Raw genomic sequence first — 23287 nt, forward strand, 5'->3', positions numbered from 1 at the left:
AGAGCTTTATTTCGTGTCAGAGTAACTTGCATGCCGTGGTGGCTTGAGGGCAAAAGCTGTGGTTCAGGGAGAAAAAGAAGTGGTCCAAACCTCGGTTGACAATCATCCTAGAGAAGTGCGAGAAAGAGTGCATGTTGTCTCGCTGTCGAGAGGACTCCCATCACCGCCATCAGCCATTGCGGAGCTCGCTGACCGCACCGGAGTGGGGAGAGGACAGTGGGGGCGTCGTTGTCTAACATATCCGCGCTAAGCTCGAGGTCCACGGGCTGCGTGGCGGTCCCTTGGGATCCTATCGCGACGGTCGGGGAGGGAGCCTCGATCCGCGCCGACAGCAGCGACAGAAGAAGGAGAGGCAGCCGGTGAGCTCACCATCTCAGTCCACGGGAAGACGGCAAGCTGGCGAGGAAGGGGCAGCAATAGCGGAGATTTTGTACTGCCATGTAGGCGCCACATCAGCGGAAAGCAGGACAATACTATTGAGGGACCTTTTTTACATTAGTTTTATAAGTTGAGGGATGATAAGGGACCTAAAGTAAACTTATTGCCATGCCTGAACTAAGGAAAAGCCCTAGTGGGCTTTGCTATGTGGAAACATCAGCCCGAAATGGAGTAAGGTTGTGTTCGTGTGTTAAGAGTTCCCAACTCTCCTCTCTTATTTTCCATGTGTACGCTTTTCAAACTACTAAATGCTGCGTACCACCAATCACCACTGCTATGTAGGTCTCCCAAACAGTGAGGTAGGTGGACTTTCGTCCCTTTCCTAACCTCAAGCCATCAAACATGGAAAACAAATTTAAGTGAGGTGAAAATGATGATAAATAATTCGACCCTAAGATTTACAATGAGGATAGTTTTGTTTTAATTTTTGAGGCTTTAGAGTATGCGTGTGGTTATCTGATATTTAATTTCCGTTGCAATGCACAGGCATTCAGCTACTAAGGAAAAAAACTATAATGCTTATGAGTGGTAGATGGTGAAGGGGTGGTAGTTGGGGGTATAAATGTGAAAATTAGTACTACTTTAAAATGACAAGTATTTGAAAACAAATTTTGCCTCCGTCCCATTATTACTATGGAACCGAGGAATATTTGTTTGAAGACATAGACTCTGAATATTATGGAAATAGCAACATACCCGTGTACTGTGTTATATAATGGGCGATGACAATTTAACACGTACAACTAAAATTGCAACAAATTAAATTACCCGTTACATCGTTTGGGTATTTTACCAGTAAAAAACATTAAAACTGTATTACTCGCTTAGAGCACCAGACAGACAGACAGATTCACCGAGACCCATCTGTGCCGTCATGAATCATGCACGCACAGCAGAAGTACACTTTTGTGCAAGTTGCTGTACTTTTCTTTTCCACAATAGACATTGACTAGTTGTAAACTAGTATGAGTAATTCAGATTAGTATTGTATCTTATCGTTTATGGTTTGCCAGCATAACCTACTCTGTTCACTCTGTCCTCGAGACATTTTTGTCACTTCATTTTCTCAAGCAACCTTCTCTGTTTTAGTTTTCTTTCCATTTTTCTTTCTGAAGCCATATACCATTTTCCATTCTTAAATATGTGTACTGAACATAAACAAAATTTTGTGGTGTTGATATTAGTGTCACTCTCCTGTGCTTAACCATGATTCATCATTTCAATGCACTTACTACTCTCTTTGTGTCATTGTATGTGCTGTCATTTGTCAACCCTGGTGCAACAAGATTCTGAAGCCAAGGAGAAACAACATGCCAAAGGAATTTTTCTTTGCCCAATTACCATTCCTTTTTTTTTGGAGGGGAACTCAAGTCAACTTCATGCCTGCAAACCTGAAGCCCTTTCAAGCACCAACACAGTATATATACACATTCTCTCTGCAACTGCAATTTGCACCATACTCACAAAACCATTGCTCAGGCTCAGCCATGGAATGCAGCTCCTTTGAAGCAATCTGCAATGAGTCGGAGATGATTGCGCATTTGCAGTCATTGTTCTGGAGCAGCAGCGATGCTGATCCTTGTTTTGGTAGCTCATCATTTTCTCTCATCAGTAGTGAGGGCTACGACACAATGACCACAGAGTTTGTGAATAGCAGCACAAATGTATGTTTTGATTACCAAGATGATAGCTTCGTTTCAGCAGAGGAGACTACCATTGGTAACAAGAGAAAAGTTCAGATGGATACTGAGAATGAGCTGATGACGAACCGCAGCAAGGAAGTTCGCACCAAGATGTCGGTAAGGGCTTACGTTTGATGGAGTACCATAGTACTATATATATTTTTTGTCATGGAATTTGTTGAACTTCAAGTAAGTTTGGATTTGCAGGTGTCAAAAGCATGCAAACATTCTGTTTCTGCAGAGAGCTCACAGTCTTATTATGCAAAGGTTTACTAGTTTGTTAAATTGTATTAGGAGCTTTTCAGTCTAGTTTCTGATCTTGCCACACAATGCTTGTAAAACAGAACAGGAGACAGAGGATCAATGAGAGATTGAGAATACTGCAAGAACTGATCCCTAATGGAACAAAAGTAAGTTCTTGCTGGTTTGATCAGTGGCTGTAATTAGCAGTGGTTAAATTGTTCCTTTTTTTTATACATTTGCAGGTTGACATCAGCACAATGTTGGAGGAAGCAATTCAGTATGTCAAGTTTCTACACCTGCAAATCAAGGTGTGCATTCAGTTCTTAGTTATGAGCTGACACAAATAAGACTGGATCTGAGATTTCACTACATTGCATAGTTGCATTGAATATATGTGTGTACTAGTATAACATTAGAAATATCCAAGTGTTACAGTGATCATTTTCCTGACCTTTTTTACTTTCTGAATGTTGCACAGCTCTTGAGCTCTGATGAAATGTGGATGTATGCGCCCCTTGCTTTTGACAGTGGTAACAACAGGCTCTATCAGAACTCTCTGTCACAAGAGTAGTAAGGAAGGATTTGTGCCTTAGCAGCTTTGCAATTCTTCTCTCGGACTTTGATTTGATTTTATATTTCATGGATATCACATTTTTCTGGATTCTTTTGTAAGTTATTCTTGTTTCTTTAGACAAAGGAAAATAACCGCACTTTGATGAAGTATGCTCAAATAAACTGGATTTTGCTTCTGAATATCATTTTTCCCTTTTAAGCAGGAGAGTTCATAAAAAAATGGAATGTGCATTTTCCAAACCAATGTAGATATTCAAACGACAAATATACCATTACCATCATTTCAGAAAAGCACCAGGAACGCAGTTGTCACTTTGGTTCTTGTACAATTGTATTTTTTTGTCCTACACGTTGTGAGATCCATCTGTTTTCGGTCTAGTCATTCAAATGCAACAAAATTTTCATTTATCTTAAAATAACATGCCTAATACTTCTCTCATGTGTCCAATATATTGTTTTGGTACTTTACACCATTACATTACTTGTAAACACAAGAGACAGTACTATGCCTGTATAATCATCATAAGTACGACATTAGCCTTTTACCCAACCTATGAGAATTATATACAAATGGTCATTTAAAATCCAAAGAAATTTTAATATATGGTCCAAAATTCAAAGTTATTGTCAAGAATGTCTCGTCGGATGAAATGAAAGTAGGATCATCAATAACACAGATACAAATTAACCCTAGCCATCTCCTCAAACTTCCTACTCCCTCCATCTCAACATAAAACGATTCCTCACATCCCAAGAAAACTATAATAGTGAGGAAAAGAAAAGATCAAAATAGCTCTCATTAATAAGGCCTGTTTAGTTCGCGAAAAGAAAATTTTTGAGTGTCACATCGGACGTTTGACCGGATATCGAAGGGGTTTTTGGACACAAATGAAAAAACTAATTTCTTAACTCGTCTGGAAACCGCGAGACGAATTTATTAAGCCTAATTAATCTGTCATTAGCACATGTGAGTTACTGTAGCATTTATAGCTAATCATAGACTAATTAGGCTCAAAAGATTCGTCTCGCGATTTCTATGCAAACTGTGCAATTAGTTTTTCTTTTTATCTATAGCTCTACACATGTGTCAAAGATCCGATGTGACGTTTTTAGGAAAAAATTTTGGGAACTAAACAAGGCCTAAGAAAAATAGTATTAGTGACTAAGTAGGTAAGATGTATTGAAGGAATAAATTTCTTAATCTGTGAATTGATTGCACCTACAGGTAAGAGAGTACTAGAACTCAATTTATTTTAGAATAGAAGAAGTACATAGGTCATAGGTGAGTACAGTTTGGGACAAAGGCCCGGAGGAGCAAATTTGCTTCAGATTTTTTTTTTCAGTTGACGAAACAGTACTATTGATGATAAGCATGGCAGCTCAGCTGCATCCTCCTGTATAGTTTAGTAGTATAGCAGACAGAAGGTGATGTCCACCAATCACCATCAAGGATGAAAACTAAGGAAAATACGATGTTTTTGAAAGAAATTGCAGGAGTACTACCGTTTGATTAATTAAACCAACAAGAATAGTCTACAAGTGGAAACTGAAAATAAGACAAGGGGCATAAAACCCCAGGCAAGCAAAGAAGGAAAGAAAATATATATCTAAGTTGTTAATTCGAAAATAATTAAGGTGCAACACCTGTAATGAATTACTCCACTATGACCCCGAGAGAGAGAGAGAGAGAGAGAGAGAGAGAGAGAGAGAGCTAATGAACGATCGTAGAAAGGATTGTTCATTTCATTGTGTGTGGATTGACTCGAAGAGATCAGCAGAAAATGATCTTCCAATCTTGGCACTTTTTCTTCAGATTTCAGTCATAAAAAGCAGAGTAACTCAAGTGAACATATATACCATGCATCGGCAGATGTTATGGTCTCAAGTAGTTCAAGATAATACAAGATCGATCATCAAATTGATTGCAAGGATACAATAGTACAGCTACAAAAAAATTTGGAAAATTGCAATCACACCCCTCAATTAATTAATATATATTACAAATAATGGATACACAAGGACCTTATCGAGTTATTTATCATACAAAGGTCCAGGGACTAATTTAAGTCACCCAGGTGCATGTATAAAAGCTTCTTAAGTAGACAACAAACATCACCTGTCAACTGCATCCTCCTAGTGGATCAGTAGCAGACAGAAGGTGAGATACTCACCGTTCACCATCAGAGCCTGTAAATAAGGCAAATGTGAGTATGTGACGTTGTTAGATAAGGTCCAACCACCATAAATAATCCCCTCTGTTCAATAAAAATATTTGACATTAGGAAAAGATGCAGACAAGTTTTATAATTTCGATAATTAATTATTTACTAGAATAAATTTATAAACTTTAATAAGCTTATGCTATTAGGATTGTGTCAGAGTTACGGGTTAGGTATACCCTCTATCCTTCGACATACGTCACATATCGATATGGTATACTTGCGCGCATACGGACGTTTTTGGCATACATTAAGGGAATTCATCATGGAGTTCACAGATGGAAGAAGTCATACTCGGACAGAACCGGGTCGTCATTATATCGTGCCGGGTCTGATGTCTCCGAGTCCTACTTGGAGACCAGCCGACTTGCGATATAAAAGGGACCCCCCAGGAGGACCTAAGGCATCGAATCTTACCGCCAACACATCCACCACAGCCTACGAAGCCGGAGCCTACAGGAGCCAAGTCGCCGGGTGATCTAGTCGAATCAACTCGACTACGATCTCATCGGTATCGTCGAGTTCCGCTATTCCCTTTGTAATCTGTGGTTTCCATCATATAATCCCATATCAATTGAATTAGGGCTATTACCTATCAAGGGGCCTGAACCAGTATAATCTCTGTTTTCTGCCTGCTTGATGTCGTATTACGTAGATCGTCGTACCAGCGTACCCCAATACCCTCTATATCCGGTCTACGGGTATCCCCCGTCGATAGTGGTGCGCCAGGTAGAGGGACTTGGTGCTCAAGGTTCTACTACTATGACATCTAGCTTCGTCGACAACAGCGTCAACACCAACCTCAACCAAGGAGTTCCTACTTCAACAATGCTGGTGTGGACTCAAATCGGCGAAATCGTCTTCCCGGTTTACACCACGGTGCCGATCTTAGCTGGTCCATCAATGGCCGGAAACGAGAACACAGTGGCTACAACCCAGGGCGATTCCATGTCGAAGGATCCTCCCGCCGAAGCGGAGATCGGAACGTCGACGACATCCGAGCCCGAGAAGGATCCTAGTGCGGCCAAGCCTTGTCTTTCCGACAAGAATCACGAGTCGACGAGGATGACTTCCGAGGTGATAAGGTCCTGGTGTCCTATCCACCGGCCCAGCACATCAGGGCCGTCAACGCAATACTGAGGGAAACCCCCTACGATCCTGTTCTGAATGACGATCTCGCACGATGGACAGAACGGTTACGGGAATCAGTGACCAACCTCAGCAACGCGTTCGAAGAGGCCGCTGCTGCAGTGCACCCAGAACAGCCACCAACTGGCGATGCTAATGGTGAAAACCCTGAACAGCGGGAATCGCCTCATCGAGCCACCCCTCCACCTCGCGGCACCGGCGATCTCCGCGATCACCTGAATGGCCGCCGAGAGGCGCAACGCACACGAGACAACGAGAACCGTTCCCGACATCGCGTCTCTTCACGACGTCACGATAACGAAGAACGAGGAGGCCGTTCGAGCGAAGACCGAGACCGTGGCCACAACCGCCACGATCACGACGATCGCGAACGGCGGGTGCTGGGTGATACTGGTCGAGGACGTCGCCATAATGACGACGATGATGGAGATCGGCGCCGAGATAGCAACGGGAGACGACGATAGGATTCTCGAGAACCTGGCCGATGTCCTCGTAATCGTACGCCGGAACCAAGCGACCCATCGTCATCGTCGTCATCCTCCTCATCCTCATCATCAGATAGACATCCACGAAGGACGTACGATCGCCGACAACCCACCGCCCCCAGCGCTGGGTGTAGAGCTTTCGGTTGTTCACTTCGAGATGTCCGATGGCCTGAAAGATTCCGACCAGGAGAAATACAGAAATACGATGGGAATACTGACCCAGAAGAATTCCTTCAGGTTTACTCCACGGTACTCTACGCTGCCGGAGCGGACAACAATGCGTTGGCAAATTACTTGCCAACCGCATTGAAAGGTTATGCGTGTTCATGGCTAATGCATCTCCCCCCTACTTGATTTTTTCGTGGGCAGACCTATGGCAGCAGTTCGTCGCCAACTTCCAAGGAACTTACAAGCGCCATGCGATCGAAGACGACCTACATGCGTTTAATGAGTTCTTGAGGGATTATGTTCGGCACTTTAATGAGTGCAGGAATACAATCCCCAAGATCATCGACGCTTCTGTAATCCGCGCCTTCAAGTCCGGTGTCAGAGATCGTTATACTACCCAGGAGCTGGCAACAAGGCGCATCACGACTACTCGGAGATTATTCGAAATTGTCGATCGATGCGCTCACGTGGACGACGCACTGAGACGCAAGAACAACAAACCGAAGACCGGAGGGGAGAAGAAACCAGTCAAGGACGCACCTGAGTCAAGCAAGAAGAAAAATCGCAAAAGTGGGAAAAGGAAAGCTCAAGCGGATGTTCTAGCAACAGAATACGCGGACCCTCCTAAGCACCCATACCCATAAGGCAGCGACACGAAGATAACATGGCGCCCTATACACAAGTCAGACAGACACTCTCTAGAGGATTGCCTCGTCTTCAAAAAATCGCTCGCAAAACACATGGCATTGGAAAAAGGCAAGCGAGTACTTGTGGTCGAGAAGGACGCTGAGGCGGTTACTCAAGAATCGGACTCAGCATACCCAGACTTCGATCTCCATGTCTCGCACATCTTCGGAGGTTCCACGGCATACTCCTCAAAGCGAGAATACAAGAAGGTGGAACGTGAAATCTGTTCGACGTGGCAGGGGGCTGCGCCCAAGATGAAGTGGTCTGAGTAGAAGATAGAATTCTCAGAAGAGGACCACCACAAGACTGCTGTCATCCCAGGGCGATCTCCGATCGTGGTCGAACCCACTATTCGAAATATCAAGGTCGCACGAGTTCTGATCGACGGCGGTAGCTCAATCAACCATTTCTTCACCAGCACCTTGGACGCGATGGGGATCCCACGAAGCGAGTTGACACCCACCGATCAACCCTTCCATGGAATCACTCCTCAGTTATCGTCCAAACCATTAGGCAAAATTACGTTGCCTGTGACTTTCGGTCAAGCAAATAACTTCCGAACGGAGCAGATCACTTTTGATGTCGCTGAATTCGATACAGCATACAATGCCATCATTGGGAGAACTGCGCTCGCGAAGTTCATGGCCGCATCTCACTACGCGTATCAAGTGCTCAAGATGCCGGGACCGAAGGGAACAATCACTATTCAAGGAAATGCTAAGCTGGTAGTGCAATGCGACAAGCAGAGCCTCGACATGGTCGAGCACACGCCCACCCCACCCGCCACAGCTGAGCCACCCAAGAAAGTGAGCAGAACAAACAAAACGCCGAAACCGGACGGCGCAATCAAGATCGTTCCACTCTCCAGTGCCAACCCCGACAAGACCGTCAAGATCGGGGCATCACTAGGCGAGAAATAGGAACTCGCGCTCATTACCTTCCTTCGCGACAATGCTGACGTGTTCGCTTGGCAGCCGTCCGACATGCCGAGGGTACCCAGGGAGGTGATTGAGCACAAACTCATGGTGCGACCCGATGCCAGGCCAGTAAAGCAAAAACTGCGGAGATTTGCACCAGATCGAAAACAAGCCATACGAGAAGAACTCGACAAGCTTCTCAAAGCTGGTTTCATCAGAAAGGTACTCCATCCAGAGTGGCTAGACAACCCTGTCATGGTGCGGAAGGCCAACGGAAAATAGAAAATGTTTGTCGATTTCACCGACCTCAACAAGGCGTGTCCCAAGGATCACTTCCCTCTTCCTCGAATAGACCAACTGGTGGACTCAACAGCCGGTTGTGAGTTGTTGAGTTTTCTCGACGCTTACTCCGGCTACCACCAAATCAGCATGGCGAAAGAGGACGAGGAGAAGAAAGCATTCATCACGCCGTTCGGCGTATTCTGCTACGTTAAGATGCCGTACGAACTAATAACCGCAGGAAACACTTTCCAGCATACGGTCCAAGGTGCACTTAGCAACCAACTCGGAAACAATGTCGAGGCCTACGTTGATGACATTGTTGTCAAGACCAAGACAAGCGACTCATTGATTGACGATCTGCGGGAAACGTTCGACAACCTCCGACGATATTGCCTCATGCTCAATCCAGAGAAGTGCACGTTCGGAGTACCATCGGGCAAGCTGCTCGGTTTCCTCGTCTCTGGCAGAGGAATAGAAGCAAATCCCAAGAAGATCAAGGCAATCGAGAACATGAAGTCGCCGACAAGACTCAAGGAAGTACAGAAGTTAACCGGAGCATGGCGGCACTAAGCAGGTTCATCGCTAGGATGGGAGAGCGAGGACAACCTTTCTTCGCTCTGCTAAAGAAGCAAGACAAATTTGTATGGACACAGGAAGCCGAAGAGGCATTCATTGCACTCAAGCGCTACCTATCAAATCCCCCTGTACTTGTTGCCCCCCAACCTAATGAAGAATTATTTCTCTATATTGCCGCCAGACCATATTCCGTTAGCACTGTTATTGTTGTCGAGAGAGAGAAGGTGCAACGACCAGTCTACTACATCAGCGAAGCTCTCCACGACGCAAAGACAAGATATCCACAGATCCAAAAACTGCTCTACGCGGTAATCATGACATCAAGAAAGCTACGCCACTACATCCAAGCCCACAGGGTCACAGTTGTATCCTCCTTCCCTCTCGGTGAAGTAGTGAGAAATAAAGACATTGTCGGCCGCATTGCGAAATGGGTAGTTGAGCTAAGCCAATTTGATGTCCGCTTTGTGCCACAAACAGTCATCAAGTCCTAGGTACTTGCTGACTTCATAGCCGATTGGACTATGCCTGATAACAGGTCAGACAACCAAATCAACAACGAAACGTGGACAATGGCGTTCGACGGCGCACTCAACAGCCAAGGAGCAGGGGCAGGATTCATCTTGACATCACTTTTGGGAGATCAATTCAAGCATGCAATTCACCTCAACTTCAGGGCGACTAATAACACAGCCGAGTACGAAGGACTACTCGCCGGGATAAGAGCTGCAGCTACACTCGGGGTTAGGCGACTGATTGTGAAAGGGGATTCCGAACTAGTCGCGAACCAGGTGCATAAAGATTACAAGTGCTCTAGCCCCGAGTTATCCAAGTATCTCGCAGAAGTCAGGAAGCTGGAGAAAAGGTTCGATGGGATCGAGGTCCGACATGTATACCACAAAGACAACATCGAACCGAATGATCTAGCACGGCGTGCGTCCAGACGAGAGCCACTTGAACCTGGCACTTTTCTGGACGTCCTGACCAGGCCATCAGTGAAAGAGGCAAGCGGCGAAAATAGCCCGGTCGCCCCCAACATCAGCTCGGGGGCTACAGAGGCAGAGCACGCCGTTGCCGATATCGAGACCACAGACGACTGGCGCACCCCACTCATTAAATTCATAGGCAGCGAAGAGTTGCCCGAGGACGACGCAGAAGCCGAGAAAATATCCCGTAAAGCAAAAGTCTACTGTATGATCGGCAACGATCTATACAAGAAGGCACCAAACGGGGTACTCCTAAAATGCGTCTCGTCCGATGACGGCAGACACCTCCTCCTCGACATACATGAAGGGATCTGTGGGTCACATGCCGCCGGTCGGACATTAGTCGGAAAAGCTTTTCGACAAGGGTTCTTCTGGCCAACCGCCCTCAAAGATGCCTGTGACATGGTTCAGCGGTGTGAAGCCTGTCAATTCCACAGTAAACACACAAGGCTACCAGCGCAAGCACTCCAGACTATCCCTCTCACTTGGCCGTTCTCGTGATGGGGGCTAGATATACTCGGGCCATTCCCACGAGGACAGGGCGGCTACAGGTTCCTATTCGTGGCGATCAACAAATTCACTAAGTGGATTGAAGCGATACCCACGGGGGAAATCAAGGCCGACAACGCCATCAAATTCATTAAAGGGATATTCTACAAATTCGAATTGCCCCACCATATCATAACGGACAACGGATCCCAGTTCATCAGTGCCGATTTCCAGGATTACTGCATCAGGCTGGGAGTCAAGATCTGCTTCGCCTCGGTTTCTCACCCTCAGAGCAATGGACATGTCGAGAGGGCAAACGGCATAGTACTACAAGGAATCAAGATCCGCGTCTACGACAGGCTCATGTCACATGACAAGAAGTGCGTCGAAGAACTTCCATCAGTACTATGGGCCGTGCGTACCACACCGACAACGTCCAACAAGGAGACACCCTTCTTCCTCGTGTACGGCTCAGAGGCCATGTTCCCCACCGAGCTACGACATCAAAGTACACGAGTACAGAAGTATTCCGATGAGGATCAGGAGGAGCAGCGAAAAACGATGATGTGAATCTACTCGAGGAACATCTCGAACGAGTTGCCGTTCGAGCAGCCATCTACCAACAGGCCCTTCGTCGTTACCACGAGAAGCGCATCCGAGCACGCACTCTTTCGATCGGCGACTACGTCCTCTGACGGGTTCAAAGCCAAGCAGGGCGAAACAAACTCTCACCCAAATGGGAAGGACCGTACACAATCACACAAGTTCTGCGGCCAGGCGCATTCAAAATTGCAGACGGCGATGGTCGCGAGTTGGCAAATTCCTGGAACATTGATCAATTACGTAAATTCTATGTATAAGTCAATAGTATCCATACTTGTAAGACACCATACAGCTTCAATAAAGCCTATTTTCAGGTCTAGACCACAATCAAAGTGTTCCTTCCCGATGATCCCTTACCCAGATGACACCTAGTATTGAAACCTATCCTCATGTCCCTTTACGCCGTCTTGACAAGGCCTCCGAGAAACCTAAGGGAACTTCGGCTGGGGACGCTCAGAGCCGATAAGGCCTTGTTGGATCCTGTAGAGATGAAAGACCATGTAAGATCTGGTCATGTAGGAGTTCTCGCCGTGCGTATTAACCAAGCCGTGTAATCGGAAATAAACTTTCCAACTTCACGGCTGGGGGCTAGGATCAGTGCTTGTTCAACCGAGGCAGGTCAAAGGTTCAAGAGCCTTATCTTCCGAGAAGAATTCTCCGATGACAAGGCTGGGGGCTAGGGAGAGTGTATAACTCAAACGACTGATTGAAGTCGCGAAATGAGAAGACACTCATACACGCTACATCCAGAGTAAGAAAACTTAGTTAGATAGATTTCTTTTCTATTTCACAAGTACTTCTTACAATTCCATAAAATCCAAACTTATATTACACTTTTTCCCTAAGACATTTGTCACAGGACACGGAGACTACCAGGAAGGCCAACGCCAGTCCATGGACTGGAAGACCTTCTCCGCCAGCGGCGCCATTGATTTCACTAGGCCATCTATCTCCGTAGGAGTTCTCCGAGAACAAGAAAATCCTTCGCGGAGGAACTCGAGGTGCAGCTGCGGACGATGATCTCGTATGCAAGCCAACACATGCCCCTCGGCATATCGGCTTGATCGATGACACTCCTGCTTCAAGGCATCGTCGATATGTTGACCGATGCCTTCGAGCTGGGCGCAGGCCCCATTCAGCCACGAGATGTATCCAGCCGCCGATTCCTCGGGATCCCCACGGGGTACTCGGAGCTCTCTACAGATTCTGGACATGGACGTGCAGCAACTCTTCGGATACAAGTTGAACCACACCTCACGACCCCGGAGTGTCACTACGGCCTAGTCCTTCTTCACTTCCAGCATAGTCCTCTCGAGTTCCGCGACCTTAAACTTTGTCCTCCAATACTGGATGCGACGATCCTAGTCAGCAAGCACACTCTCGAGGTCTGCTCAGCATGGAAACGATTAAGTCAAGCTGCTCTTCTCTCCCGAGAATACAGCAAATCAAGTCGATCCAGACGGAAGGGTAAAGAAAATGATAACAAAAACAACCAACCTAAGGGAGTCGTTGCCATGCTCGTTTCCACAGGCGAACTTTGATCCACATCGCCCCCGGCACATGTGGCTCGAACGCAAGTGCCGGAACGATCACTGGCAACTCAGGCTGCCCACGCTGCTGGACATCCTCGACATCAACATCTCTACAAACAGCAACAAAGTACTCAAGATCACAATGCTAAAGAAAGCTAAGGTGATGACCGCACATACAAAGGCAGTTGGAACCAATAAGAGTTTTACAAAGCATGACTAAAGAGTACAAGAGAGGTAAGATCCTACTCTTCAAAAAGCGGGAGGACGGACTCCCCTAGATCGCCGACCTCCTCCATCACATCCTTGTGCGCATCACTAGCCGTCCCCTGATCCAAGATCTTCCGCTGATCGAGTTCAGGGTGCGCCAGCCTCACACACACAAGGACATGGCACGCCCCGGTATAGATCCCGTTGGACGTCTCCTCTCCGATCCTGGCCGCGTGCTTGGAGGGGATCGCCTCCATCGCCATCGCCAGTTCCGCAAGCGAAGACGTCAGCGAGAATTCGTCGGGATTCGCCGGGATGGTGGCCTTGACGCCGCACTCCCCGGCGAGTTGGTGCAGACCGGTGTAGGTGACCCGCAGTGAGCCACGGATCTCCGACAAGTGGTTCTCAAGCTCCGACATACGGTGCTCGAGCCCTTGCCGTTGTCGCTCATTGCCGGCCACCAGCTCCTGCATCTTTTGGAGGTCCTCGCGAACCTCCGCCAAATCGCGCGCCAGCCGATCGGCGCGCTCATTCGCTGACGACGATGCCGCCGCCCTCGCATCTGCGATCTCGCGGCTAATGCCACGAGCACCAGCCTCGAGGAGGCGCCCCATCTCGACCTAGAGCTCCTCCCAGGTGAGGACGGCAGCCGGCGGACCCCGACCAGCCACGAGATCACTGGCTGGGCCGCTAGGTGTCGCCTCGCGGCTCCTGGGCACGACCGCGACATCCGTCGAGGCCACAACAGGAGACGTGCTGGAGGTCCCTCTAGACCCGTCTTGCGCCGCCTTCGCCCGCGCCGCCCTGCGAAAAGCTACAACTGAGACATGCTGCAACAGTTTGACGAAGTGACGAAACCTCAAAGTCATCCACTTCTCACCAAGCATCACAAGCTGCTGCCATCGCGGAGGCGGGGGAGACGCATCCGAGGCCTGGAGTATAACGGATATGATGTGAGGTGGAAGTTTTCCGACTACGTGATGAAAGAACAAGAGAACTTACCGAGGGGGTGGGTGTCTTCCAACGATGTCCGACCACAGAGGAGAATTTCCTCCCCTTTTTCGGAACGTTGCCGCCACTCGTTGTGGCAGCAGTGGCAACAGCGTCAGACGCCTCCTTGGCGACTCTCTCCTTCAGCGATGCCGCCACCTGGTGGTCCACGAGCGGCCCGATGATATCAGTCAGAGGGAGAGCCTACGCTTCATGAAGTCATAATACAATCCCGGAAGAAAAATGCAGAAGGGCCGCTGAGTACACTTACATTGATGGCAGCTTCGCGTTCGGCTACCCCTTTCTCGCAAAGGGGCACGGGGACGTTGCTCGCCGTTATCGGACCACTGATCATCAATTGGCCGACGCGGTGCTCCACGGTCACGCTGTCCAAGCCTGTAAATCGAGATCAGAATCCAATAAGTTGGGAGGAACACGCACATAATGGAGTCAATTTAACTACAAAGAAAAATACCCCGAGGAGAAACCCGGGTCACGTCCTCCGAACCAGAATAATCAAAGGCGGGATGGGCTCGAGCCTGGAGCGGTTGGATCCGTCTACCAATGAAGTCGGCAGCGACTTCATACCCCGACAATCCCCATACTTGGAGGTCATCAATGATATCGATGAAAGATTGGAGGGATGGGGTCAAGGTAGGTTTGGCGGTCCAAGATGGAATCTTGTCTGGTTGCTCCTCAGGAACAATAAAGACCGGATCCGAATCTTCTATCTGAAGATAGAACCACCTCTCCCGCCATTTGCTGCGAGATGAGGGGCACTGGAAGGGGATGTATCGCGACTTCAGCCCATCCTGAATTCGGAAACCGACACATCCGGACACCTTTTTAGGTTCCATCCAGCGCAACTCATAATAAAAGCGGAAGAGGTCAAGAAACGGCTCTACCCCAATGTAGGCCTCACAAAGATGCGAAAAGATACTCAGGAAAGCGATGGAATTGGGGTTCAAATGGAGCAAGGAAAGGCCGTAGAAATTCAAGACCAAGAGAAGAAATTCAGAAGGCGGAGGAAGAAAACCACAGAGAATAAAGTCCTCGATCGCAACCATGCGACCCAGGACAGGCTGGGGTTCAGTACCTCCTACTTCTCTCTCCGCGGTCCCACGACCGGGAAGGGCGCCTTCCTCCTGCAACTTCTTCAGCGACGTGCTGGTGGAGGTAGACTTGTCGAGATCCATCGCCGCCGGAGATCGCCGGAGAAATGACCGAGACGAGCTAGCTAGGGTTTTTGCGAGGGTGAAGAAGATGAGGAACGCTTGGAGGCTGGAGAGTTTTTTCGCAGCATGCGGACTTCAAAAGGGATCCCCAAAACTCCCTTAAGTAGCTATACCTTCGACGGTGCGAATTCCAAGGATAGGAGAGAGATTAGCGCTGGAAATTTCTGCGCCCGTTACGCGCGGCAGTTTTTCGGACTTCAGTTTAAATTCACTCATGACCGTTGAGCTTCACCTAGCGTTGTCGATTACTCCTCGTCTCTCGGTCCTTACACCGAGAACAACGACCGCCTCGACATCAGAAGTCACGATCGGCTACACGAGTTCATTTAAGCAGAAGTCGGGGGCTACTGTCAGGGTTAGGGGTTAGATATACCCTCTACCCTTCGACATACGTCACATATCGATATGGTATACTTGCGCGCATACGGACGTTTTTGGCATACGTTAAGGGAATTCATCATGGAGTTCACAGATGGAAGGAGTCCTACTCGGACAGAACTGGGTCGTCATTGTATTGTGCCGGGTCTGATGTCTCCGAGTCCTACTTGGAGACCAGCCGACTTGCGATATAAAAGAGACCCCCGGGAGGACCTAAGGCATCGAATCTTACCGCCAACACATCCACCACAGCCTACGAAGCCGGAGCCTACAGGAGCCAAGTCGCCGGGTGATCTAGTCGAATCAACTCGACTACGATCTCGTCGGTATCATCGAGTTCCGCTATTCCCTTTGTAATCTGTGGTTTCCATCATATAATCCGATATCAATTGGATTAGGGCTATTACCTATCAAGGGGCCTGAACCAGTATAATCTTTGTTTTCTGCCTGCTTGATGTCGTATTACGTAGATCCTCGTACCAGCGTACCCCAATACCCTCTATATCCAGTTTACGGGTATCCCCCGTTGACAGATTGTATTTTTCAAGGAAAATCTACGAATATGATTCCTTTTGCTTTCGATTTGTTAAGAATTTGAGAAATCGTCGATGGAATAATAAAAGTTTGACTAAATATTTTATCCTAAACGTAAATTTTTTTTGACCGGAGGTAGTGTAAGCTACTCCTTCCGTTTCACATTATAAGACATTTTGACTTTGGTCAAAATCAAATTGTTTCAAGTTTGATTAAATTTATAGATAACTATAGTAATATTTATAATACTAAATTAGTATCATCAAATCAATAATTGAATAAATCTATCTATCTATCTTCTATTATTATATACTAAAAGTCCATTAAACTTTCTACAAACACTCTCAAGCCGCCACGTGAGACTCCTATAAACGCTCCTAGGCCTCCACATGGCTCTATCTAATCTAACCGTCGATTTTCACTTAAATTGGTGGACTCAATATTTTAGACCATTAGATTAGATTTCACTTAAGTCGGTGGACCCGATATTTTAGACCATTAGGTTAGATGTATTTTGTTTTAAAGAAACTAATTCCTTATACTCTGTTACGTATATAGGAGTGCCCCCAGCCGACGTAGTACACCCTCTCATTCTCCCTTTCTTTTTTTCTAATCTAATTAAGTTAGTTAAAAGATATGCACCATAATTTTGAGAATGCTACTCACAAATAGAGTCGTTTTTTATTTTTGAAAATGCAAGTCTAATTTAGCTATAATTATTTGTAAGTGATATGCAATTATATTTTTAATTTATTTATATTTTTATGTCTGTGCACCTGAATGTAGCACACGTACAGGACGGGTGGGTGTGGGCCTTCCTTTTCTCAATTTTTTGAAGATAAATCTAATCAAATGGCAGAAATTAATCATATATATGGTTATATATGTGCGCGTCATCTATTAGATCTATTTCAAAATAGTCCATCCCCTAATCTCCTCCCAAGTCCTACTCCTACTTTTATCAGGGAAAAAATCGAGAAGAAACGTACAAATATACATACGCATGAGAGAAAAAGAATACTACGAGAAAAGGATGCACATACACAACATGTCCTGCTCCCTCCGTTTCACCGTTTCAGGTTATAAGACGTTTTGACTTTAGTCAATGTTAAACTGTTTCAAATTTGACTAAGTTTATAGACAAATATAGTAATATTTATAATACTAAATTAGTTTCATCATATCAATAATTCAATATATATTCATAATAAATTTGTCTTGGGTTTAAAATATTACTATTCAAACTTAAAACAGTTTGACTTTAACTAAAGGCAAAACGTCTTATAACCTGAAATGGAGGGAGTACTTTAATTTTATTGGGAAAAAATCCAGAAGAAACGTACATATATACAGAGGCATGAGAGAAAGAATACTAGGTGAAAGGAATGCACATAGACAACATGATTTTTTCCATATCCTACGACTATTCATTAGGAAAATAAGTACATACGTGCACAGTGAAAGTACACGTAAACGTAAACGACAGGAGGCGAGAAGGAAAAACGTGCATACCAACAAAATTACTTTTTTCTCCAAATTCTCAAATTAAAAATTGTTAATAAAATATTTGGTTGGTATTTTAGGAGCGGGAAATATATATACATGATACATATATGGATGTGATATTTTAGCAAATTATCTTGCTATAATACAACCCCTTAAATATTAATATGTCAGGCTTAACTGATTCGCATGTCATACACCCTGCTTACTTGACCATTGATAATAAATAGCAGATGTTGATAATGAACTAGGTACTAGACTATTATGTTGTCAAACAGTAAATAATGATGAAAGTGGTACATCTCTTTAGAAATACTCCCTCCGTCCCAAAAAAGACTTAATTCTTAGGTTTCCGTGTCCAACAACGTTTGACCGTCCGTCTTATATGAAATTTTTTTAATTAGTATTTTCATTATTTTTAGATGATAAAATATGAATAATATTTCATGCATGATTTATCTTTTTAATTTTTTTCATAATTTTCTCAAATAAGATGGACGGTCAAACGTTAGACACGGAAACTCAGGAATTGAGTTTTTTTGGATGGAGGGAGTATTTTTTTTAATAGTGTTGAATGAAGAAGAAATATTACATAATAGTACCGATTAACACCTTAATATCAAAATGTGTCTACTTTATACTACAAATCAACTCAAAACTTAATTAAAAAACCATTTTCATCATCTACATCTTCTCTCTAAGCACCAAGCATAGAAAACCAAGATTGCTATGCTATCGTAAGTATCGTACGTTCACATATATGGTTAAATTGAAGTGGCTCCAATGAGAGGCCACCATTAGCAATAGAGCTCAATTGGGCTACTTACTGATGTTGTTATTTTTAAATGAACTAAGAGTTAAAATGATGCACCACGTTGGCCTTGAGGGGTATGGATATGTTAATGCGGGATCCATGTTTCAACACATTAGAGAAGAAAGCCATGACAGCTAAGGTCGACTATGTCCATTAACCAATATAAGGGAATTTTTGAAATATTTATACATAGATTTGGCCATAAGTGAGACAAAGACAATTCAATATAAAGCGGAGATGAATTTTATTTTTTCAAAGATGTATTGAGTTCAGTTGGCGGTACAGATACAATGATAATAAATAGTACTGGTTGGCAAGTTTAAATACAATCGATAAAAAGTATATTTTTTTTCACTCTGAGAGGCATTCTTATCATTTAGTATTTCAAAGTCTATAGTTTATATCATGACATAGATTATTTTTCTGAAGATTATAAGATAGTCTACTGTCGTTTCGGTAAATTTGACGAGTTACAAACAATAAATAAATAAATAAATAAATTTGACGAGTACCTTTGATATTATTTGTTACAAACAATAAATAAATAAAGTGACCGCGCATCTGCGCGGGCTTACTTCCTAGTTTTTATAATAAATTTGTCTTGGGTTGAAAATATTACTACATTTTTATAAACTTAGTTAAACTTAATGCAGTTTGACGTTGACCAATGTCAAAACGTCTTATAACCTGAAACGGAGGGAATACTAGGTAGACTACAAGGCATAAACAAAGATAATTATTAGATCACATGATTTGTTTATTATTTCGCTGTCTGGATATGATTTGCACAGCCGTTTTCTGCTTCAGAGATTTTCTTCATAGTTTGTTGATCATTCTATGCAGGGGCGGATTCAGGAACAAAAAATTGGTTGGGGGGGGGGGCGGCTTCAATCTCCAACTATTTAGGGACCTTTAGTTTATCATTTATGGTGAAAAAATCGAAGGGGGTGCTCTGGGGGTATCCATGGGTCTTGTGGAAGTCTCCCCTGCACACACGTTAGATCCGCCCCTGATTCTATGGACGTCCATGCTAGGCTCTCTAAGATATTTTCAAGAACATCCAAGTTGTTACTGGATGGGATATTACTTGTACCTTTGAAAGCGAACTGATACATTTTTGGTGATGATGATATATATATCACTATCACGCATTTGATATTTCTTCCTTATATTACGACTTTTCCGCAATAAATTCAGAATGACATTTTTCATATAAAATAATATTCCTGACATATATATAGTATGTGGATATATACTAGAGGATTCAAACCTTGATTACAACTACATATGCATGATGAGAAGAAAAAAATTAAACCCAAAACTAACTTTCAAATCAGAAGGATTTGATTCAGTTCAATGAGTACTCATACTCTTTCAGTTCACAAGATTTGTGCTTAATCTAAGAGGAGATTTGTGCTTAATTTAGTACCAGGCGAGACAGAGAGAAACATGCTCGATCTTGTCAGAGTTGTGCAGCTACAGATAGCGCAGCTAGCTACCCGATCTTGGTGATGGAGTCCAGCGACACCACGAGAACCAGGTCGCCATGGCTCGACGCGTCGTAGGCATGCCTCGTCGCCTTCCTGCTCCTCCGCCGCCGCCGCCGCTTTCTTCTCCATCTCAGGCTGCTGCTGCCGCTGCTTCCTGCAGCTGCATCCAGGTTAGATCAAAGCAGCAGCTTCAAATTAAGAAACTCAAAAGAAGAGACAGGTGATAATAAACCAAGAAACCATATGTGAGTAGACAGTATAGGAATCAGTGAACAATCACCTAATGAAACCATCGGCGGCGGCGGCAGCCGTCGCTGCGCCATGGTCGGCGACCGGCTGCCGGTAGGAGGAGGTGTTGGGATACGCGTAGGCTACGATAGTATAAATCAAAATTTTCTATCGTGTAAACCAGGAACCATGCAAGTATTAGATCATAGATCGTTACCACTCGACGCGCTGTGTAGCGGAAGAAGACGCTGAGAAGTCGAAGGAACTCTCGCGAAGTAGCGCGCGTCGATGTAGAGTAAGTAGTCGATCGCACCGGCTCGACCTTCTCCTCCTCGTGCGTTCTCCTCGCCGTACTCCCACGCCGATCAGCACCGCAAACCAGCGGCGCCTCTACCGGAATCCACACGTACAGGGACGGAATGCCACGCGCAGATGTGCTAGCACCCGCGCGCGCTAGGGTTTTGCTCGGGGAGGGAAGTGATGGCTAGGGTTTTTCACGTGATGCAATACCTCCGTCAGTCACACCCCTCACGAATATGTAGGATCCATCACTCGGGCCTCCAAGGCCCGTAGGACTCCTATTCGGATCCTTATCCGAATTAAGCTCATATTGGATCTCTATCCAATCCCCTTATTCCGGCCCATTAAGCGTGCGACCCTGTAGGTTCATATAAACTCGGCTGTAACCCGAAAACTCCTTTTCGGTCCACGCGTCAACAGCGGCCCCTAGCAGAACGTATTGACCCACCGGGCATACATAAAGATCATATCGGCTGAACCTCTAGTGTATACTTATATGAACCCCTTTGCCTCACGATATCGATTAAGCTAAAGGCTAGATATGTGCCATCCTCTAATAGCTCATTCATTTACTCGAACCTGTTGATGGATTATATAACTTTTGATTGACTCCTCAATCACCTTTGGCATGGCCATGCACTTCCATAATATACAACATCGAGGGGCCCAGATATATCTCTCCATAGGAGGGGCAAATCCCATCTTGATTATTCATATCTCACTACATGTTTCATAGCATACCCGAAAACTACTTTTATAACTACCCAATTACGGAGTAGCGTTTAGCAGTCCCTAAGTAAGCTACTACACATGTTGAGAACCATGATAATCTTAGGTCTAAGGATTCAACACCAACAGTCAATGAGATCACTGATGACACAACACATATGGCTTTTGCAGTGTCTCATGTTGGGTCTATCCAACAACATGTTCACCAACATGTGTCCACATTATTAATTTGGTATCTCTATACCATGATCCATGAGACATAATCATCAATTAATACATGTGGTGATCATATAAACATATTTGTTCCACATATGATATTTGATCAGGGATCCTTTAGAAATAGTAACAAACAACATAAAGAGTCTCATGAAAGAATCACATATTCATTAACCAATAGAGAGTTATCTATTTCAAGGAACAATGTCGTTTAAATATGTAAACATAGTATGTGATACAATCATCTCTATGATTGTGTTAACGACCAAATTTGGTAACTTCGATATCGGAGGTGAAGGTCAGACCGAAGCGGGATCCAAGACGAAGATCATTGTGGAAACGGAGCAAGAATCGACTGCATTCAAATCAGCTACGGTCAGGATCGGCAGAGTTCGAGTCGGACAGGGCTAGCCGATACAGCCGATTCCGGTGATACGACTCGGTGTACGTCATCGGGTTGAGTTAATGTGCTTCATGGTGGTTGCCACGCAGGGATAGAGTCTTGAGAAGGCAATTGTATCTATTAATTAGGATATTCTATGTAATATCCTTAGAGATATGTTTGGGCAAAGGTTTGCCGTAAAGACTTATGGTATTTTAGAGTTTGTTAGAAATAATATTCGTGTCCGGTATGGACACATATCTTGTAATCCTCGGGTATAAATAGACCCCGAGCCTCATGTAATCAATTAACACACACGTTCAATACAATTTCGGCACATCGCCACCCTTTTTGCTTTAGTTTTATTTCGACGAGTTCTTCCTTTCGGGTTGAGCTGCATCGGTTTTGATCTTCAACAAGAGGTAAAACTTGTTATGGCGGTTTGCGTTCTTGGGTTTAGTGCTTCCATCTTTATGACACTCTAATCTTATTTATGTAATCCGTCGAGTTATCATATATCTTATATAATCTCTAGCAATATCGTTATCTAACCTACAATCGGCTAACATATGTCAGCAGAATACAGCCGATTAGGTTAAATATCGATGTTGATTTAGATTGTATAGGATATCTACCACTCTATGAAACTTCCAGCAGCTTGATTGTCTAGATATTGTTCTTCTTTTCATACTTAATGCTGCATCAGTTGAGTTTGATCTATTAAGTCGTGCTTAGAATACCAATCTCTAGCCTGCCTTCTGGTTGCCGATTAGTGTAGTATCGGGGTTTCAGCCGATCTTACCTGATTTAACTACTTTTATTCCATATGCTTGATTGACATGTTGAATCCGCCCTTTATGTTAAGATCTTGTTGCATTTAAGTATATTAGGCTTCTGTTTGATATATTTTACTTGCTTTAATATCTTAATATAGAGTAGTATCGGAGTATTAGCCGATACATACTAGATCTATCTGATCGGCTATGCTATAAAAGTATATAGTTCCATTATTAATATATATTTTGATCTAAGTGATTTATACTGTCTCGGCATGGCGTCCGACCTATCCCAATCATTTGATTTAAGTATATATCGATATAGGGAATATATATTGTTAATATCTACAGCCGATTGAGTAGATTTAGTTCCTTCTTATCTATTCACGATTGCCGATCGATACATATATGACATCGGCTCAAAGATAAATGATATGTCATCGGCACTTAGCCGATCGGCTATCGTTTATAGGATTAAT

At 44.6% G+C, this 23287-nt stretch overlaps 1 protein-coding gene across 2 annotated transcripts; it reads left to right on the top strand.

Moving 5' to 3' along the window:
• Window positions 1-1450: 1450 nt before the first annotated feature.
• LOC107276670 (transcription factor BHLH133-like) lies at window positions 1451-3116 on the top strand. 2 transcript variants are annotated; one of them, XM_015763991.3, is made up of 5 exons: window positions 1451-2237; window positions 2328-2387; window positions 2465-2530; window positions 2606-2671; window positions 2842-3116. In XM_015763991.3, the coding sequence occupies exons 1-5, from the start codon at window positions 1749-1751 to the stop codon at window positions 2932-2934; spliced, it is 774 nt and encodes a 257-aa protein (XP_015619477.2). In that variant the 5' UTR covers window positions 1451-1748; the 3' UTR covers window positions 2935-3116. The 2 variants fall into 2 exon arrangements, with proteins under 2 accessions (XP_015619477.2, XP_025877736.2); XM_026021951.2 differs by lacking the exon at window positions 2328-2387 and having other exon boundaries at window positions 1898-2237.
• Window positions 3117-23287: the final 20171 nt, after the last annotated feature.

This window comes from Oryza sativa, chromosome 12 (assembly GCF_034140825.1).
Source record: "Oryza sativa Japonica Group chromosome 12, ASM3414082v1".
In the NCBI taxonomy this organism is placed as follows: domain Eukaryota; kingdom Viridiplantae; phylum Streptophyta; class Magnoliopsida; order Poales; family Poaceae; genus Oryza; species Oryza sativa.

Excerpts from the sequence above, each read along its gene's own strand:
- LOC107276670 (XM_015763991.3), top strand. The coding sequence starts at position 1,749 with ATGCCAAAGGAATTTTTCTTTGCCCAATTACCATTCCTTTTTTTTTGG. Across the intron at positions 2,388-2,464 it reads CACAGTCTTATTATGCAAAG|AACAGGAGACAGAGGATCAA; the intron begins GTTTACTAGTTT and ends CTTGTAAAACAG. Across the intron at positions 2,531-2,605 it reads TGATCCCTAATGGAACAAAA|GTTGACATCAGCACAATGTT; the intron begins GTAAGTTCTTGC and ends ATACATTTGCAG.